Source organism: Sinohyriopsis cumingii, chromosome 12, assembly GCF_028554795.1.
Source record: "Sinohyriopsis cumingii isolate HCF-2022 chromosome 12, ASM2855479v2, whole genome shotgun sequence".
NCBI lineage: Eukaryota > Metazoa > Mollusca > Bivalvia > Unionida > Unionidae > Sinohyriopsis > Sinohyriopsis cumingii.
This window is the reverse complement of record NC_142972.1, coordinates 127,624,874-127,645,991: the sequence shown is the minus strand read 5'-3', so window position 1 is coordinate 127,645,991 and position 21,118 is coordinate 127,624,874. Positions and strand designations below refer to the sequence as shown.

Here is a 21,118-nt window from a genome sequence, read left to right as displayed (position 1 = left end):
CTAATATTCACCATACATGTACCACCAACACCCACAAACGTTTGTTTTTTTTAAAAAAAATAAGCAAACACATTTAAAATAATAATTAAAAAATACCATTGAAGACGCCAGTCCCCCATTTTGTATTTCGTTTAGTAGCCTCTGAGTATTGATTTATTTCAATAGCTTTTAAGTCCTCCTCAGATAATTTCTCGAATCTTGGTTTATATCCCTACGCGGCCTCAAAATTTACTGACCCAGTTCCCAAGCTATTGTTGTTATTGTTGTGTATGGCTGGGGTGAATGAGATCATAGGGTGCTGTGTGAGGGAATTAATCAATTTGTTGTTCTGTTTCATTTTCAGCGTTTGTAACATCCATCTCATTATCGTCAAATCCATCTTCATCTGCTTTAATCGCTGCTATTATTTCTTTTAACTCCTTGTCATCTAATTGTTCAAAAAACTCCGCAGAAAATTGCAAAATCACCGTAATCGGCCATTTTGAGCGACTATGTAGCAGATGAACGCCAAATTGTAAACTATGCATTTCAATCAAAGAATATTTGAAAAGTATAAAAAGGGTATACTTTATATTTATTTTCTGAATACAAGTTTTTAAAGATGAAACAGTCGTTTCACAATGATGTGTCTGCAATGTGTCTGCAAATCCGAATTACATGAGCCATGTCATGAGTTCTCAAGCTTGATTATACATTTCGAAATTGTACTGTTATTTCGACTATATTCCAAGTGCAATTACATCCTTCTTACTGCACTCAAAATGAAATAAGTATTATATTCCATAGCACCTTTTTGATAATTGCAATTGAAAGACTTGATATTTTCCCCACTTTATGATTTCAAACATTCAATGACAACAGAAACACACGTGCAGATGTCAACACACTGTTCCGTCGCCGCTGAAATTCGATGTACTTCATGTAGAATTGGCACAGATAAAACCAGTCCATAATCATGAAATTTCGTAGAAACGACAAAAATACCAAAATCTATTCATTCCAGATGAAATGGAAAAGTTGTTGCAATGCGCAGTCATTCACAATATGACTCCAAATTTTAATTTTAAGTAGACCAAAGCGCCATTTTCTTTGGAACGTTATGTCTAGCGTGCGACTAAGTTCAAATTTATCTGGGCGGAGTTATGTGCGCGTTAATAATGTTGTTGTGTAATGACGAATCTGTGCTTGTGTATTTAGTTTGGAATACGGCATACATTCAGTTACTTTGTTTCGCGTAGTGTGTTTTTGTTTACATAATTAAGCCTTAGGCAGAATAAGAAAATGAGCATATAATAAAAAGGTTACTGCATTTGTATGGGAAAAAATGAACTCGTTTTGTCGGATGGATATACTTCACTCACAAGGTCGTGCATATTTCTACCCAAGTTATTCTTATTGTTTCTACAATAGTATATGAACTATCTATAATGCATGCCACATGCAATGAACATGTACAAACTACTGCAAACTACTTCACTAATTATATTATATTATATTATATTATATTATATTATATTATATTATATTATATCCCTAAACCATCCCCCTGATCAGGTATACGCTGATATTGCTGGCGGAGCAAATACATGTGAAAAACACATATGAGCGGTTTTTAAACATTATTCAAACAGTTTAAAATTTGTTAACTTGGCCATCATAGGATTGGGGTCATAGTAGACTTCGATGGACTGTATCTTGAGATTTTCGTTCACACGAACAACACAACTTCCGTACATGTTGATTACCTCTCCTGTTGCCTTGACACCTTTATGATCACCGGTCCAGGTTCCCCAGTGTCGCCAAGAAAAACTCACTACTGGTGGTCCTATATAATATAATATAATATAATATAATATAATATAATATAATATAATATAATATAATATAATATAATATAATATAATAATGGTGCATTAATTTAATTTGACTCTCTTTCTGTATGTGCGATAAATTTGTCTGGAATCGAATTTAATTGAGTACTAATGAGTTTTGACAAATCCATAAATGTTTGTCACTATGAAATGTCTTCAGTACTTCTTGCGAAGATATTTTCACTACAGCGGCCAGTTTACTTCTGCAATATGTCTGTGTGATCTCGTTTACTCTGTATAAATTACACATGCACGTTTTTAAAGGGAAGTCACCGATTTAGATGAGCTACTTAACAGACCGACGTTTTGAAATTCATGGTGGACGAATGTTGCCCTTTCCAGAATAACTTTTGATCGGAAATTTTATAAAAGGCTACAGCTTCATTATCCTTAAATATCATATCAAACGTACCGACAATTTTTTAATATATATATATATATATATATATATATATATATATATATATATATATATATATATATATTCACAGAAGAAAAAACATCCCAACAAATCTTAAGACTTTTTCGGGGAGAGGGATAATCATGATCTCTTTCTTTATCTTTGTTTCTGTCTCTCTCTCTTTCAATTTAGTCTATGACATTTTAGTTGAAAGAGGCGAAGGAGGTATGACAGTGCCTGCAAGCCTATACTCGTTAGGCAAAGTTAAGGGAAATCATTGACCCATTAAAAAAGGATTTTTTTCTCCCTTTGTCAGGAATCCTGTTGAAGAAGATATAATTTTTCAAAAAGCGGCTTAAAATTATCGCATATAGAAGCAATTTTACAACACGGGAAATATCGCCAAGAATCTTCCTGAACTGACAAATTGCCGACATGAAACTGTGGAAAACTCTTACTAAGTACCGTTTTGTGAAAGGGGTCATTTAATAATAATAATAATAATAATAATAATAATAATAATAATAATGACAATAATAATAAATAATAGTAATAATGTGGACTTTTTACAGCGCCTAGAATTTAGAAGTTCTAAGTGCTTTAAAATATTTTAGATAACACCGAAAAACATACAAAGTCAAGATTGCAAAAAGACACACCATGAAATTACAAAATAAAAATATGCTGATGATAATCAAGAAGGTAAACATTATTAAGCCTTTAAGTCTTATAGTCCAAACAGGTGAGTTTTAAGAACACCCTTGAATGAAACAACAGTGGCCTTGTGTCTAAGATATACGTTCAGTTCGTTCCACGTAGCTGGGCCCTGGTACAAAAAGGTTATATTTTAAAGTATACTCTCATAAATTTAACACATTCAAATGATTTCTAACATGATGCGATCATGTTATTACCTATTTTTGCCTGGGTGCAAATAGTCGACATTGTAAAACGGTTCTCTGATGCATGGGTGTCATTTAAGTATAACCTTTTGAGCCAATCATATTTCGCCATTGACATGTGTGCCGCATAGTGGTCATTTTTTGAAAATGATAGTCGCTTGTTTACGATGTGTGCAGTGAAAAAAACAATGTCTAATTCTTCCATGGAACTGGATATCTAAAGCTGAATCGAGTTAATGGTAAGTAAAACCTTACTTTTGCATCTACCACTGTTATGTAATTAAAGAAGGGGTGTATCGTAGAGTCGCAAACATGGTACATGTAGCGCTTTCCACCGGTTGTCACATGCGCTTGCACCTGTCCTGAAAAGTCAAAATTCGCGAAATTCGCACGTTTCGGAGTTCGTAACTTCAGTTGGTACAACGCAGAAAAGTCAATTATGGCTGATGAATAGAAAAATATCTCAGGAGTAAAACAAACCACAGAGTTTGGTCGTGTGCCTGTAAAGACGGAAATAGCAGAAGGAGATCGAGGGTCATGGGTAGAACCAAGTATTTGAAGTTACGTACCTTGTCTCTTACAGTATAATAGAAAGGGTCCTATGTTAGAACGGGCCATGGGGGTAATCTAAGGTAGTTTTGTCACTCTGTATGATTTTTTTTTCCCTCAGATTATTGTGTTTTATTCTCAACATCAAGCTCGGGTCGAGAACCTGTGGTGTCAGTCAACGAAATGTAGCACAGCATCCGTGCTTTGAACCTTGTGAAGTTTGTGTAGTGGATACTGAGACGAACCAGATAGAAGTAAATTTCAATAGTCCACTCAGCATGGTGATCAGGGTGGTTCAGTATTGTCATCATTCGCCAGCAGCTTGTTACAAGTCATCCAAGACTTCACAACGGAAGTGCACCTCTCTGCACCTTGGATTTTCAACTTCAAGGTCAGTTGGTCAGCTTGATTTGTACATTTGAGAGTTATCAGCGTACAATTGGCGAGACACCGGATGTCGATCTATGACACTTGTGAGTGAATGAGTGTAGAACGGGGCCGAAAGCTGAGTTTTGTGGAACACCAAAACAGATCAATTTCGACTTGAACCATAGTCAGGCTGTTTCGTGAATACTAAATAAATGCTGAAGACAGTGAAGTAATATATCATGGTTTACTGTGTCAAATGCCGCAGATAATTCTAGGGGTGTGAGGGATGTAATACTTTCACTATGCAGAGCAGAGAGGTCATTAACTACTCTCACATGGGCAGTTTTAGAATTATGGCGAGGGCGACATGCAGACTGTAGATAATAGAACGACTATCTGAATTCAGATGAGATACTAGTTGGGATAGAATAACGTTATCAATGATTTTTTTAAATGAATGAGAAGTTAGAAAAACAGCGACAGTTCATTAAATCGTTAGGGTCAAATGTAGAGGCTTTACAACGGCAGTTTTTAAAAAAGATGATGATGGGAATTTCCAGGATGAAAGAGAAGTGTTGATAACATGTATGTATTATTATCATCATGACTAGTTTCGAAACACTAAATTTATTCTCGATTTAAAACAAATTTTAAAACTGAATAAAGGAGGGATGTAGTGTTTTAGAAGCAGTGCTATACGGTAATATAGACTTTCCCACTGCTGAATCAGCATCTTAGAGATAGGGTGCTAGAGATCTGAGATAAAGCTGACAGATAGGGTGCTAGAGATCCGAGATAAGGCTGACAGATAGGGTGCTAGAGATCCGAGATAAGATCTGAAATAAGGCTGACAGATAGGGTGCTAGAGATCCGAGATAAAGCTGACAGATAGGGTGCTAGAGATCCGAGATAAGGCTGACATATAGGGTGCTAGAGATCCGAGATAAGGCTGACAGATAGGGTGCTAGAGATCCGAGATAATGCTGACAGATAGGGTGCTAGAGATCTGAGATAAGGCTGACAGATAGGGTGTTAGAGATCCGAGATAAGGCTGACAGATAGGGTGCTAGAGGTCCGATGTAAGGCTGACAGATAGGGTGCTAGAGATCCGAGATAAGATCTGAGATAAGGCTGACAGATAGGGTGCTTGAGATCCGAGATGAGGCTGACAGATAGGGTGCTAGAGATCTGAGATACGGCTGACAGATAGGGTGCTAGAGATCTGAGATAAGGCTAACAGGTAGGGTGCTAGAGATCTGAGATAAGGCTAACAGATAGGGTGCTAGAGATCTGAGATAAGGCTGACAGATAGGGTGCTAGAGATCTGAGATAAGGCTGACAGATAGGGTGCTAGATGTAGGTGTCAGTTATACTATGGAACAAACATGTGTTTGTAGAAACAGGTCTTTTCCTCTCTCATTACAGAACCAAAACATTACAGTTACTAACACTACTGTACCACGAGAACACTTTTGATTTCATACTTTGAACTTGGCTGTGGGGCGTGTTTGTCAATTAATAAGCTCAAGCACTGGTCAAGTTGTACAGCTGTAGGAGGAAACGAAAGTGTAAGGTTTGCTTGGATGTCATGCAGTAGATGAGTTCTATTTATCATACGGAGGTTTTTCTTAGTAGCAAACAAAGATGGAGGGTTAGGAACTGATAAGTTGAAATGGCATATGGCGCAGAAGTGATCTGATGCAGGCTCGTTGTACACCAATGAAGACTAGAATATTATCACAAGGTCTATAACGATTCATATAAATATGGAAATGTAGAACTGAAAAGGTTCATATAAATGTATATCTGAAAATGGTCCTATACACATGGAAACGCAGAATTGTAAAGGGTCCTACAAATGAAGACATGAAAATAGTCCTATAAACATGAACATAGTCACCTGAAAAGAGTTCCAAAAGTTCCCATGCAAAACCATCCAGAAAAGTTGATCTAAACAGTTTGTGTGACGATTCGTTGGATTCGTCTTTTGCGTTGTACAATGGACAATCGGCTAACAAGATGTTGTAGTTCCCCAAGGTAATATTGTCCTTAAGGTTCATCGGGCATCCGCCATTTGTAGAAATAGTAAATACTTCATTCTCAACGCTCTTCCAGTCCTATAATAATAATAATAATAATAATAACAATAATAATAATAATAATAATAATGATAATAATAATAATAATAATAATAATAATAATGATAATAATAATAATGATAATAATGATGACAATAATAATAATAATAACAACAACAATAATAATAATAATAATAATGATAATAATAATAATAATGATAATAATGATGACAATAATAATAATAATAACAACAACAATAATAATAATAATAATAATAATGACAACAACGACAACAATAATAATAATAAGAGGAAGACAAAAAAGAACGCTGCTGCTGATATCCTCGTAGTAGTAGTAGTAGTAGTAGTAGCAAGAGCTGTTGCTGCAGCAACACTGGTAGTAGTAGTTGTTGTTGCTGAAATAATAGTGGAGGAGACAGTAATAGTGGTAATCGTACAGGTAGATGCAGCAACAGCAAAGTGGTAGTAGTAGTAGTAGTAGTTGTTGTTGTTGTTGCTAAAATAATAGTGGAGGAGACAGTAATAGTGGTACTTGTACAGGTAGTTGCAGCAACAGCAAAGTGGTAGTAGTAGTAGTAGTTGTTGTTGTTGCTAAAATAGTAGTGGAGGAGACTGTAATAGTGGTAATCGTACAGGTATCTGCAGCAACAGCAAAGTGGTAGTAGTAGTAGTAGTTGTTGTTGTTGCTAAAATAGTAGTGGAGGAGACAGTAATAGTGGTACTTGTACAGGTAGTTGCAGCAGCAGCATCGAAAACAATGATGCACTGTTTGAACATTTGTTGCCCAAGTAATCAACAACATAAAATATGTGCTACAAAAACGTTTGACAGCTCCAGTGGCCTAGTGGTTAGAACGTCTGCATCGGATGCGGGAGGTCGTGGGTTCGAACTCCGGCCGAGTCATAACAAACACTTAGAAAAATGGTACTAACAGCTGCCCCGCTAGGCACTCAGCATTAAGATGTTAGTGTAAGGAATGGTCGCCTGTTGTCAGGATAATGTGACTGGGTGGGACATAGTGCTACATGTCGGCCACATGATGCCCCAGTGCTAGACATCACTATAAACTGCAGACATCGTAGCGATATGACTGAAAAATTGTTAAAGCTATGTTAGAAATCCAAATCACACCCACCCACCCACACCCACCCACACTCCCACACATTCGAATCCTTCCGATAGTTTTATCTTTGTAATTTACAAGAAAACATCAGTGTATGGGTTTCTTGAAATTTATTGTCTGCCATTATAAACAAGTTCTCAAGAAAGATACGGTAACACCTTGCATTCATCCCATTTGTTACTTTAAAAAAAATAGCTGCATGGTATGAGCTATTGAAGAACACGAAGGTTAAGTTCTGGAGATTTTAAGTACTGCCAAAAAGTAAAGAAAGTGTAGGGTAAAGTAGTTTGCTTCTATTCTCACAATGTCGCGACAGATAATATATATTTACCTTTCCTTCGTCTATTTGGATTGACATTTTAATTGTGATCACTGTTAAAAAGCAATGTACTGTCTCAACAAGACAGCTGATGAAAATGTCAACTTCTGTGTGCATGGGAAAGTACGCGAGATTACATAACAGATTAACTTTGTTAACCCTTGAAATAGAAAAATGATTTTTCAGAGCTTTGGCATTGGTATTTTCTGAAAGTGTAATTATGCAATTTCGAAATTGTTACCGACAAGTTACTGTTTAAAAGTAACTTTCCTCTGACGTATGAAGTTAGAAATTTAGCCATGTAGAACCAGCAATCTTTCATGAGATGCGCATCACATGTAAGCCTATCTGGGTACCCTCGGACCCAAATCATCTTAAATTAAGCCTAGCTGTTTTCTCTCAGACCCAAACCATCTCAAATATTCAGATCGCAAAATAAAGATAAGTTTATTTTTTTAAAACCTGATGGGTGTAATTATGACAGGGGTGTTTTCCTATTCAAGAAATATGAATAAGCGAACATACTACTTTGTTAACTGATTTTTATCTTAAGATATGGTATTTCGTAACAAAAACAAGCGCGCTTGGTTGCAACCAGATCTGTGTGGGAAAAGAGACCGTGTGGGTGTCTGATGTGAGATCCATACTGTGCAGACAGGAATGGATGCAAAAACGTTGTCGTGTTGACAATGCGGGCTCGATGTTAGAGCCGAGATTAAAAAATGCAAACTGCTTGAAACAGTTAACGTGCAAGGAACGAGATACAATCTCTAATGTACGTGAAAGAAGAAAATATAAAGGGCATTCAAACAATCAAACAAAAAAATCAATTGATGGCAGCATGCAAAATAATTTGACACTGTCTCTACTTTACGGTAAAAGGATCCAGAACGCATTGTTCAATGCAGAAGCTTAGAAAAGAAGAAGAAAATATGGCACACCCAGGGGATGGCAAGTGGAGGAGTTTCTACATATCCGTGTGATAACAGTATGTCAAATGTATAATTTGTATTTTATGATTGTGTTCATTTATGCAGTAGATGGTAATCTTGTAGGGGCATGCGCATTTAAGGCTATTTTAATTACATCATCATGACCGAACACAATCACAGATAAATGGACGATAGTAGTATTCAACTATTTCACTTGCAGAAGCTTAAGAAACTGAACATTTTGCAAACTTTCATGACAAAAGTCAAATATATTTTGTTTTTCACCTACCTAAATTATTTAAGTAAATTAAAACTACATAGCATGTCTCAAAGGAAAAGAATTCCAAGAACGGATAATTTTCGTCAAGTTGAAAATACTTTTTCGATAGTTTTCACAAAGCAGTATACATCATTTACTCAAATTTGGACAAAAAAGCAATGATCTCAATTGGTTCCTGACTCTAAACATCTGAGTACCTACAATGGATAGACTGACAAATACAATTTTTCATAGTTATTAAAATGAATAATTAGAAGGGAATCGGTGACCCGACGAGCGCTACATTATAATATGATCACGTGGATGTGTATCAAAATATGCATCGTAAAACTAGATTAAGTAACGAGAAACATTTGATCTGAGGGCCATGGGGAATCGAAAGTGGTGAGCATGTGAAGAATAGCGAGGGACGATGGGATCCGTGTACATCAATGAGACGCCATGATACAATAGGAATTATAAACCTAGTGGCAAACCTGAAATGCTGAAAACAAACGCATATACACAAATAAAAAACGAATTAAAGATGAAAATGACAAGATAATCACTTGGCATTTATGAAAGTTGACCGTTTGAGAAGAAAATATCAGTTAATTGTAACAAGTTTGAATTTCTATTTAAAAAACTTCATAAATATTCATGCATCACGTAGTCTGCAAATAATATTTCTTCTTCCTTTCCAAATATTCATGCATTGCATAACATGCAAAGAAGATTTCTTCTTTAAACCACAAATTAAGCAGGTTAAGATTGAAAGCATCAGGTAATTGAACAGAAATGGATTCTCAGTTTATTTCAGGCATGTCAAATCTTGCATGTTTATTTATACATGTCACGTATACCTTCTGTATAAGACATGATTCTGTGATTCTTTTGTAAATTAATTACAACGGTACGGTTATTGAAGAATTTTTGCGTCTTATAACGAATTGGCAGGAACTATATGACCCATCTCACCCGTCCTTTATAAGTGCGTATGTGCTTCCATGTTCAGTATAACGTGACTACAATCCAAGCCACATCGAATAGTCATAGGAACTGGTTGACCTTTGTATGTACGCAAGTAGTCATAGGAACTGGTTGACCTTTGTATGTACGCAAGTAGTCATGGGAACTGGTTGACCTTTGTATGTACGCAAGATACTTAAGTAATGTCTGAAAGATCGAATGTAATCGTTGGTGTAAGATGTCATTGCAGAAAAACAAGGAAGATCAGGCAATTACTCGGTATGTATAAGAGATTACGCAAGTATGATTCAGAATTGACCATCTGTAAAATTTTACTAGCTTGAATTTTGTGAGGAACTATCATATATATTGATACATTACATAATATGTAAGTAATATTATTTTTGACTTATATATGTCGTATTGATGACCACCCACCTCCAGTCAAGTAATTAAATATAACTGAATAACAATATAGTATGTGTTGTTGTTGTTTTCGACACGTCGGTCCACGCATCATTACTTGGATATGTCACACAGAGCTTTTAAATTTTACGCCTAAAATGACACATGTACAAGACATCATTTCCAAATTCTTTGCTATAGTTCTATTTGTAAAGTCTTCTGTAAACGATTTCCATTTCTGCTCAAGTGCTTGTTCAAGAAATGGCAGGAACTATGTGATGCTGCCTGCTCGTCCTTGATGGGGGTGAGGGGAAGTGCCCACGTGCATGCGTTGGTTTGTAATATAACATGTGCCTGTATCCTCCCACACTAGTAAATTTGGGAACTTATTTAAGTGCTGATACAAATGTCCTCTGTTTCAGTACTGAACTTCAAATCGACTACACAAACGACCATCTAGATAAATGTTGGGAAAAGTGCAGTTCTTCAGTTGTTCTACAAGACGCTTACAAAAGATGGATTAGAGGACTGGTAAGGTTACACTGCAAACTCCACACGGCAAACTTAATTTGAACTCATTAGCTGGATAAAATCACCATAATAATTAGACTGATTGTATGGGTTTGATACATCAAAACAAAATATACGCACAAATGGCGTGCATTAATATGAAATATTCATTCTGAGGATGATAACGAATCAAAGTGTTTTGAACGAAATGAGAGAGGGATGTGGATAGTTTTACTTTCCAACAGTTTTCTAGACTACTTCTTAATCGAACTTTACTCCAGATCTCTTCATTAATAGTATTTCTCTAGAGTCTGGAAGACCAAAGTGCTTATTAGTTTCGGTGCGACGACTGAAAGCGACTGTCTTTTTGTATGTCAATGTGGTTATGGATGCGCATTAACTTGTCTTAAATATTTATTGTTGTTCTAAAATGTATTACTAATATAGTTTAAAGAAGTAGACTCCATGTTGATTATTGAATACTCTGCACTTAAACTATCATTATGAAACTTCCATACAAAAAGTATTGATCTCTATGGACATTTAAAATAGGGCCGGATAAATGTGCCAAATCGTTACAATAAAGGGAAGTAAAAGAAATTTTAACGTGCGTAGCTTTCGTTGTAACACCACAGTGCGCGATTCAGTCCGGTTTTCTAGCGAATCGCACCATTAGGTTGAACTCGTCCAAAAATATCTACGTACTGCACCGAGTTTGCCGTATGTGACCCCGTTACTGAAAAAGTCGGTACACAGCTCATTCGTGTCCTATATGACTGAAATAGTCTGTACACAGCTCATTCGTGTCCTATATGACTGAAATAGTCTGTACACAGCTCATTCGTGTCCTATATGACTGAAATAGTCGGTACACAGCTCATTCGTGTCCTATATGACTGAAATAGTCGGTACACAGCTCATTCGTGTCCTATAATAGTCGGTACACAGCTCATTCGTGTCCTATAATAGTCGGTACACAGCTCATTCGTGTCCTATATGACTGAAATAGTCTGTACACAGCTCATTCGTGTCATATATGACTGAAATAGTCTGTACACAGCTCATTCGTGTCCTATATGACTGAAATAGTCTGTAAACAGCTCATTCGTGTCCTATATGACTGAAATAGTCTGTACACAGCTCATTCGTGTCATATATGACTGAAATAGTCGGTACACAGCTCATTCGTGTCATAAATGACTTTTACTATAAAAAGAGGCATTGCTTTTTTAGAAGTTGCTTGTGTGATGTAAATGCTAGTCAGTTAAAGTCGGGGAAATTTTTATTAGAAACTCTTTGTTCTAATCGCATTTCTAATTACTGGTAAGATAATTAAGTGTTTTCTTGTAATTATCCTTATTGACAAATAGGTAAAGGGAGGAGATGAGTGATATACGTAATCTACATTACTTATAAAGCATATTTCACGGAGGACGCTATGGTGCAGAGTACTCGTAATCGACATTACTTACAAAGCATAATTCACGAACAAGGCTATGATGCCGAGTAGATATTGGTCTTTGGAAATTATTACAAAGAAACAATTTTAATTTAATTTTGTAATTTATTTGTCATAAAGAGGTTAATATATGGCGAATACACGGTATGCCAGTGAACTCCATCTGATTTCTTCTTTTAAGTTTCTAACTAAATAATAATAATAATAATAATAATAATAATGTCTGTGTATTTGGATTTTTAACATTGCTTTAATAATTTAAGTCATATTGCGACGATGTGGCAGTTTATAGTTATGTCTAGCACCCGGGCATCATGCTACAGTCACATTATCGTTACACCAGGCTGACACCAATTCTAAAATTAATCTCTTAAAGGAGACTAGAAATCAAAATTTTCCTTTTACGTATGTAATTCTCTACAGATTTTAATTCGACTGCAATGTTTATAAATGAGATATCGTAAGCGGGTAGTGATTATATTGCGTGGAAGATACCACGATTCCGTAAATTGCCGAGTTTTTCCGAGTTTTAATGAGACGACAGATCACGTGGTACCGTGACGCTATACTAGCGAGTCCTCGAATACAAACATAAACATTGGCGAACGAGGCAGACAGGAGACCACATGTGGGTTGCACATTCAAAAGTTGAATCTGCAGTCTGATATAATAGTTTATGTACTGTACTGATAAGTACTAAAAGAAATTTGTTAGGCACAGGCCCCGGGCTGGTGACTTAAATAAACTAAAGTCCTGAATGAAATTCCACAAGCCCGGACAGTTCATACCTGTCAACTCTCAAGCCGGGAGAAAAACCTCCCGATTTTGGGGGTATTTCCTCATCTACATCCCGATCTCGTAATATCTCTCAATTTTGCGCAGCGAAGTCCCGATTATTACATTATGTCTGTCAATTTTCATTTGTCAGAAGAAAAAACCCAACCCCAAACCATTTTTAAATATAAGGTATGCATCCACAGTCTAAACTGCCACACTGCAGACATCGTAGCGATATGACTGAAAAATTGTTAAAGCTACGTTAAAAATTCAAATCACACGCACACACGTCTAAACCCGGCACTGGACGAAATAATTAATATCATACAACAGTTTTTTTCTTTTTTTTTTCTTCTTCAGTAAATAGAACGTGAAGATTAAACATTATTCAAGTAAATTTCAGATTTTTTAAACAACTACAACAGTACTATAGTAAAAGAAAATAATTAAAAGAATAAAATTGTCACCAATTAGCTTAAATGAATGATCACGTTGAAATTTTCTCTGCAAACAAAATCGCATCTCCATTTCCGCCAAAGAAACTCGGCCAGTTAACACCTGACATTCCTCTACCGTATATGAAAAGTTTAATTACCATGATTAAATTACAAGGAATAAAACAAAATATACCATGCAGTATATGTGGCCCTAAAGAACTAATTCTGAATAAATATTTTAATCAGCAAACAGTGTTACATGCATTAAGACTTAAACCTAAGAAAATAAGGTGGGGCATAAAACTTGAGAAAAATAGTTGCCAGATGTACGGTAACTTGTGACTGCAGATTTGAACTGTTAAAATGAAGTCCATGGCATCGTAAGTAACAACAAAATAGGCATCGTTTATTTGGTAATCAGTTGCTGGTGCTTATACATACACACACTGTCGAACATGGTTTCTTGGAAGTATGTCCGAAGGGCAGTCCTTTTCACAAGATCAATGTAAGGAAAAGGATACTGTTCATTAGTCACACAGGCTTTATTGTTTGCGTACTTAAATCAAAACTTTAGCTATTTTGCAATTTAGCCAGAACTGACCAGAGTATGCAAAAAGGGGCTTGTCATGGGGGAATAATAAGGCGTATCACAGCGAGAAAAGGCACGTCAAATGGGCGGTCGCACATTGGGGCAAGGGGGGGGGGGTCAATAGTCCCTCCCCCGTTCTATTGTCAGACAGTTAATGTGAAACTTTGACCTTTTTTTTTAATCGCTCCTTTTTAAACTGCCCAAGGAATAGTTTTATATCAGTTCCAATTAATACAGATTACCGTTTATGCATACTACATGAGCAGCAGGGGGGGCGAATCCTACAAGCTACTTTTCCGAGACACCCCTTCCACTGAAACTTTTCCCGATAGAAGCGTTATTTCCATGAAATAACACTTTTATTCAGAAAACGAGACAAAAAAAAATGTCCTTGAAAATGCTTTGTATTTCCGCTGATATAACGCGAGTTACTTCAATAAATCCGACTCGTATCCGACATAATTTCCACGGTGAGGTATCATCGAAAAATCAGGTGTAGTTTGCGCCCCCCCTGCTGCTCTACGAAGACGAAGATTTCCAAGGAAACATTTTTATGTTAGCGGAATTAAATCATTGACAAATAAATAATGGCAAATATTGGAGAAGCACATACGACTAGATTAGCTCGAGAACGTCTCGAAGCAATTCAGAAATTTCTTCCTGTCCGTGATAGTGTCAGACAAAAATTACAACTAAGACAGCAAGCACGGGAAGGCTTTGCAGAATCCGCGGAGGAATTATTTAAACCCGTGACCAAAGCTACTGAAACAATAAAAACTGCTATCATAGGAAAACCTGATCCTGATAAACCGCAACAAAGTCTTCTTCAAGCGATAGAAGAACTTAGGAAGGCTCAACCGAAACCGATCAAAGGATTTAATTATAAAACGGATTTCACTGAAGGGTTTGTGGATGAAATTAAAAATCGTCCAGTCAGAAATAGAGATGAAATAATTGCTTTTGGTGCTGACGCTGCTAGGGCATATCACTCTCGAGAAAAATTTATAAAAGATCCTAATCAAAAGATATCTAAGCAACAATTTCTCGATGGAATTTATAAAATAAAACAGGGTATCGAACGGTTAGATACCAGTGATGTATTTTATCGAGAGTATATGTCAGGATCAGATCGATTTGATGTCCAAATGCGACAGACAAAGCGACATAAAAAACCAACTCGGAAAACAGCTAAACCGAAAGTCGTCGCAACGCCAACAGAACAAGAACTGGAAGTCGTCGCAACGCCAACAGAAACAGAAGAATTATATCGGCTTCCTCCTCCGTTGCAGCAGACCGAGAAAGAAACACCTCGGGGGTGGTTTACGAAAGCCGGTTTTAAAAAAATAAGAGGGAATCTTCCCATTTTTACTATAAAAAATTTTAATAACAGAGAAGATTTTTTACTAAAAAAACATGAAGAAAAAATTAATACCTTCTGGAAATGGGCAAAGGCGGTATATTTTGGCATGCAGGATTTACCCGTTGATGTAACCGATCCCGGATACATAAAATTTAATGCGGAAGTGAAAGAGATAGTAAATAAACAACGCCAACGCCAACAACAACAACCACAACAACAACCACAACAACAACAACCACAGCCATCCTCGGAGGGGGATACCGAAGAGGAATTTTTTAGTGACCCTGGAGAGAAATCCGGGAGCGGTTTAGGATCCGGTTTTATTCCCTGCCCTGATAGCGTCGTCAACGATGTGTCCAGACTAGAAGTTCTCATCGGAGGAAGACGTGCCGGAAACAACTCTCCGGAAATTATAAATGAAGCCGCAGATATCTGTCAGAGACTATTTCAGCGTGGCATCATGGATATCGGCATCTACCGGGGGCTCATTGATGAACTCACGGATGGTTACCACAGCGACTAGTAAATTTAGTTAGAGAAACAATAATTAAATAAAATGATACTACACGATTCTTTTCGCAGACCAAGAAGTGTCAGAGTAGTAAACTCACGATTACCAGTATACGAGGTTGTTTACGGAGATGGAGTCGGTGATGTTGTTAGGGATTTAGTCACAAGAATCGCTCCGAAAGCTGGACCGTTAGCAAAACAATTCGCGATGAAAGCCGCTGATGTTGTCAAGGATAAAGCCATTGGCACTGTTGGTAGTCTTGCCGGGAAAGCATTTCAATCAATCAAGGATCGACTAGCACAGCTGATACGAAAAAAAACCCAGTCGAGAGGTTGGTGCCAGTAAAACTACCATCCACTGAAGCTATGCCGGCAAATGTTAGTAGCGTAGTAAATAAGGCCGTAAATCAGAAATTAGCTGAGATCGCAACAGCAGGAATTACCTCCAAAGCGTTGCAAGATAGTGTAACTGCTAATTTGATAGCTGGTAGTGGTTTCCGGTGACGATAACATTTTAATTAGACCATCACAAATAATAATAATGTTTGCACGAAAATCCAATGACGCGTTTGATATGTCCAAACCAGTACTTAAAGATGATTCTGTACGTGATTTTCAATATTATTCTTATGAAGCACGTGATCCTAACCAACGCGGAAGAATTGAACTACAGGTCCAGGATACAAGTAGATACTTCTTGCCCGCTGAGGCCTTCATCGAAGTTGAAGGTAGGCTTTTAAAGAATGATAACACTAACTACGGAATCGGCGACCGAGTTGGATTTGTTAACAACGGGATCATGGCGTTATTTAAATCCGCTATTTATATGATAGATGGAAAAGAAATTGAAACAATTCATGATAACGTCGACGTTGCCACAACAATTCTCGGGTTGGCGAGATACTCGGATGATTACACCAGATCAGCCGGACCATCAATGATGTTTGCAAAGGATATAACCGACAGCCCCGAGAACAGGAATGTAACAATGAATGCTGGTGGTACCGAAGTTGCATCGATGAACGAAAATTTTAATTTGGGTTTTGCAACACGTAGATCGATGTTAAGTGGAGATGAAGAGTTCTCAGGTGTGATTCCATTGTCTCATATCTTTGGATTTTGCAGAGATGTCCACAAGGTCATATTCGGTGCCAAACACACAGTTGTACTTGTGCGAAAACCTGATGATAATGACGCTATCTGGCGAGATGCTGCTGTTGCCGCTGGTCAAATAATACTAACTAAACTGTGGTTGTGGATGCCAGTGTTGTCTCCGTCAATCACCGAAGAAGAACGACTGTTGTCTTTTATGAACACGGGCGGTAAATCACTGCTATCCTGGAAAACAACAACCACGGACGTTATTCAGGGTGATCACGGCGGGTTGTTTACATGGCATATATCATCGCAACAAGGAGTATCAGCACCACGACATATTTTCATTGCATTTCAATACCGTGCTAGAATAGATAATCAGGAAAGAACTCCAATGGTATTTGATACACTTGGAGTTTCTGAAGTTTCGTTGAGAATAAATGGGCATCAGGAGCCATCTGAGGATATATTAATAGATTTCGAACATCATCGTGTCGCACGCGCGTATCATCGTCTGATGTCATTTATGGGGCGCGACCTTAATGTAGACACTGGCCTGCAAATATCACAGCGAGACTTTATGAGTTTATATCCGATTTATTACTTTTCGCTGGAACATCTTGATCTGGTTAAACAATCTGTTGTCGACCTACATTTCCGAGCTCGTGTAGGTGTTCCCGCTGGTGGTTTTAGAGCTGTCGCTGTCATACTCTCCGATAAAGCCATGCTGCTTGAAGGTGTTGGCGGACGAATGAGAGTTATTGACGCTCCAGTAGAAAATATGTAACAATTAGATTAGTTTCTGAAATATAATGTCATACAGTCATGTTAATGTCACCTTGACTTCCGGTCAAACGAAGAAATTGCAATCGAAAAACGCAAGCACGTGCGGGACATCAATAACACTAAAACGAGATCAACTTGTTGGTGGTCCAAACAAATTGTCGTTGACTAATACTCAGATTAAACATTTTAATAAGGCACTAACAGCAAAAACCGGTGTCCGACTTGATTTCTCTGCTGCAGCTATCAAGGACATGACTAAAACCGGTGGAATATTTCCTCTTCTCGCAGCAATACCGGCGTTGATTGCCGCGGCAGCACCAGCCGTAGCAAAAGCCGCAGCACTTGGTGCAGTTGGAACCGCAGCTGGAATGGCACTAAAGAAAGCAACCGGACACGGGTATAAGAAAAAAAAGGGGAGATCCGCTCGCGGATCAGGGCTAAGACTACCAGGAACTCCGGCATCATGGTACCCAAAACGGGTTTAAAAACGCTTCGTCAGTCTCCAATGAGCAATTTTGATTTATTAGATGCTGTTAAAAAATTGCGTATAAAACATTTCAGAGGTGTATTCATGCGAGATCAATTACCGCAACGACCAAATAATCCAGAAACTGGCATTATCAATCTCGACAACAAAGACGGTCCGGGAACTCACTGGGTTGCTTACGCGATCGATCCACGTGGAATTATCTATTTTGATTCGTACGGTTTAGCACCGCCAGTTGAGTTTCTCAAGTATGTCCGCGGAGTGCCTCGCACTCTCAACAGCAGATTTTTTAATGTTCCAGTGTGGCAGTCGACGCTACCAACACAAACATTAATTGATCCGCCCATTTGTGGGAACGAGGTTTTAAATGTTCTTGATGCAATCTCAAGAAATCCAGCAACTCCTCCTCATAAGGTAATGTATGAATATACCGCATCGAGAAATGCTTAGCATTTTCATGCTCGCATTTGAAAAACAGCAATAAGAATAATGGTGGATATTTACGGAAGACCTTTCACACGAAGAGGTAAACCAAGCACAGATGTTGATCTCTCAAAATATGCGACCCGAGATGAAGTCGATAATCTTTTGAATCTAGCCGGAGTTGACCCAGATGAAGTTGCTGTTTTTCAGGACAAGCAAGGAAAACTAAAAACTAGCAACATCAAGTGGAATGATTTAATCCGTAATGTTCGTACAGCTGTCCCTGGTAATTTTCCCGTTTTTACTGACCGTGGTAGCATCAGGGATTCAAGTATATCGAACAAAATCATCAAAGACATCAACGATGAAATTAAAAATTGTGTGAAAAAAACCGGTGACACAATGACAGGCGAACTCAGCATGAGCGGCAACAAAATAACCGCGTTAGCGAATCCCGAATCCGACCAGGATGCGTCAAACAAACAATACGTGGACATCGTCAACGGTAAACTAAATACGCTGCGGTCAGAGTATGATGTTCACGTGAACGGGTTTAAAAGACTCCAAAGAAACTTCGTAAAAACTGATGAGGTCGTGGATAAGTTCTTTGGGACTCCTCCAGTCGTCGACACGAAACTTTCTGAAATCATACCAAATCTTACTAATAACACCAACGATATCAACAAAATTAATACCCGGTTAGGTGTAGTCAGAACGGAAAAAAGTTTTTCAGATCAAGTTCAGATAATAGAAAATAACATTAACACGATCAAACAAACACAGCAGAATATCGTAGCGGGAATTCCTGAGATCGTTAACAAAACCAGTTTGATTAAAGTTCCCACTGGAGTTACTCCCGGGCATATCACCAACATCGTATTCACGGTATCATCGGGATTCGCAACATGGTCACAACAAAATAACACTATCAAATATACAGCAACAGCCACCGGTGTTTACAGGTTGTCTGTGTTTTCAGCCGCTAAATTTGAAATCTTCACAACATATCCTTGGAGACATTCCACCGATAGGTATTCGGGGGTTGTAACTATAATACTAAACAGCGGAACCGAGGAAACATTTATGCTTGTAGCCGACGACAAGGAATTAACATCAACATCTTACTGGTGGTGTTTGGAATTCGTCGCTGCAACGCCTCAATTGGTTACGTAATTGAAAATTACCAGTAATTTTAAATAATGTCAACGACGCCAGATGCTCAACAATATCGATATAATCAAGTCCGTGAGTGGCAATCTGAGTTAAAAACTGTCATCGACGCGACGTCCCAAAAAGTAAAAAAATACCGCAGACGCATAACAGTGTTAGACGTTATGGTTTATTCAGTATCCGCCGTTGTTGCATCCGCGGGAGTAATACTATCAGCGGTCACTCCGGTAACAGCAGTAGTCGCCGCCACGATCTCTGTTTGTACGACCACAACCGCGGCAGGAGTTTTCGGCATCATAGCAAAAAAAATATCCTCGTGTGCTAACACAAAATTACACGATTACACGACAAAATTAAATACAGCCACGACCGCATATCAGAAATTATCATCACTGATATCATCATCGTTAGACGTGCAAAGTAGCGACGCCGCGTCGATATCAGATTCTGAATTCAAACTAATGTCAGATGCGTACAATGACTATTTGAAAACTAAACAAATAAATAATGTCAACGGCAACGCCACAAGAACTGCTTCAGCAAATAGTCACAAACACAACACCGGTAAGGACCACAATGATCTCAGTGTCCTCGACGACACCAGAATTCGGTATTAATTTTCGAACTCCAATTCGGGTGAACGAAATCGCGTTAGCAAAGCTCAGTGTGTATCACAGCTGGCCCAATATCAGGTCGGAATCATTTGGCGGTCAGCAGCCGAATAATTCATTCGTGTTCGGGAAACCCAGCGCGGACCCACAACAACGTGAACTTGAATGGGATACAATTACGCTACCCACTGGGAGTTATCAGATCGAAGAAATCAACAATGAGATACAACGCCAAATAAAACGAATCACCGGCAAGGAAGCCAAAATATCTGTGACCGCGCACGAACCAACGCTGTCTGCGGTCATTGAAATCTCAACACCGGGATACGCTGTTGATATTTACAACAGCTCAATTCGAACAGTATTAGGATGGCCACAAAAACGACCCGAGGTCGAACCGGGTCCACCAGAACCTAAAAAATCGGATTTCGAGACTACGAAGGAAGAAGTACACGACCTTTTCGCGAGACCGCGGACCGACAGGGAGGGTAGACCTCAAACTCCACCACTATATGATGATATTTATTTCTCGAATATCTCCAAAGACAATTTGTGGGTAGGATTTCTCCGAACCGAGTACCCTGGTTCCCATAATATGGACATACGCGGGATAGAACATGAGTTATTTGTTCCGATCAAACAATATCATCAAGAACAGCTAAGACTATTGCGGTGGTATTTTCAAGAGTATATTTCTTCCAGTGATA

At 38.0% G+C, this 21,118-nt stretch overlaps 1 protein-coding gene across 1 annotated transcript in view; it reads right to left on the bottom strand.

The window, feature by feature from the left end:
- Positions 1-555: 555 nt before the first annotated feature.
- The window catches only part of LOC149787428 (uncharacterized), a 48,953-nt gene continuing 28,390 nt past the window's right edge, over positions 556-21,118 (bottom strand). The window contains exons 2-3 of the mRNA XM_089978039.1: positions 5,992-6,208; positions 556-1,825 (exon numbers count right to left, since the gene is read on the bottom strand). Of these exons, the coding sequence (XP_089834165.1) occupies positions 1,620-1,825; positions 5,992-6,208 (423 nt within the window). The 3' untranslated portion in view covers positions 556-1,619. The remainder of the gene's footprint in view (positions 1,826-5,991; positions 6,209-21,118) is intronic.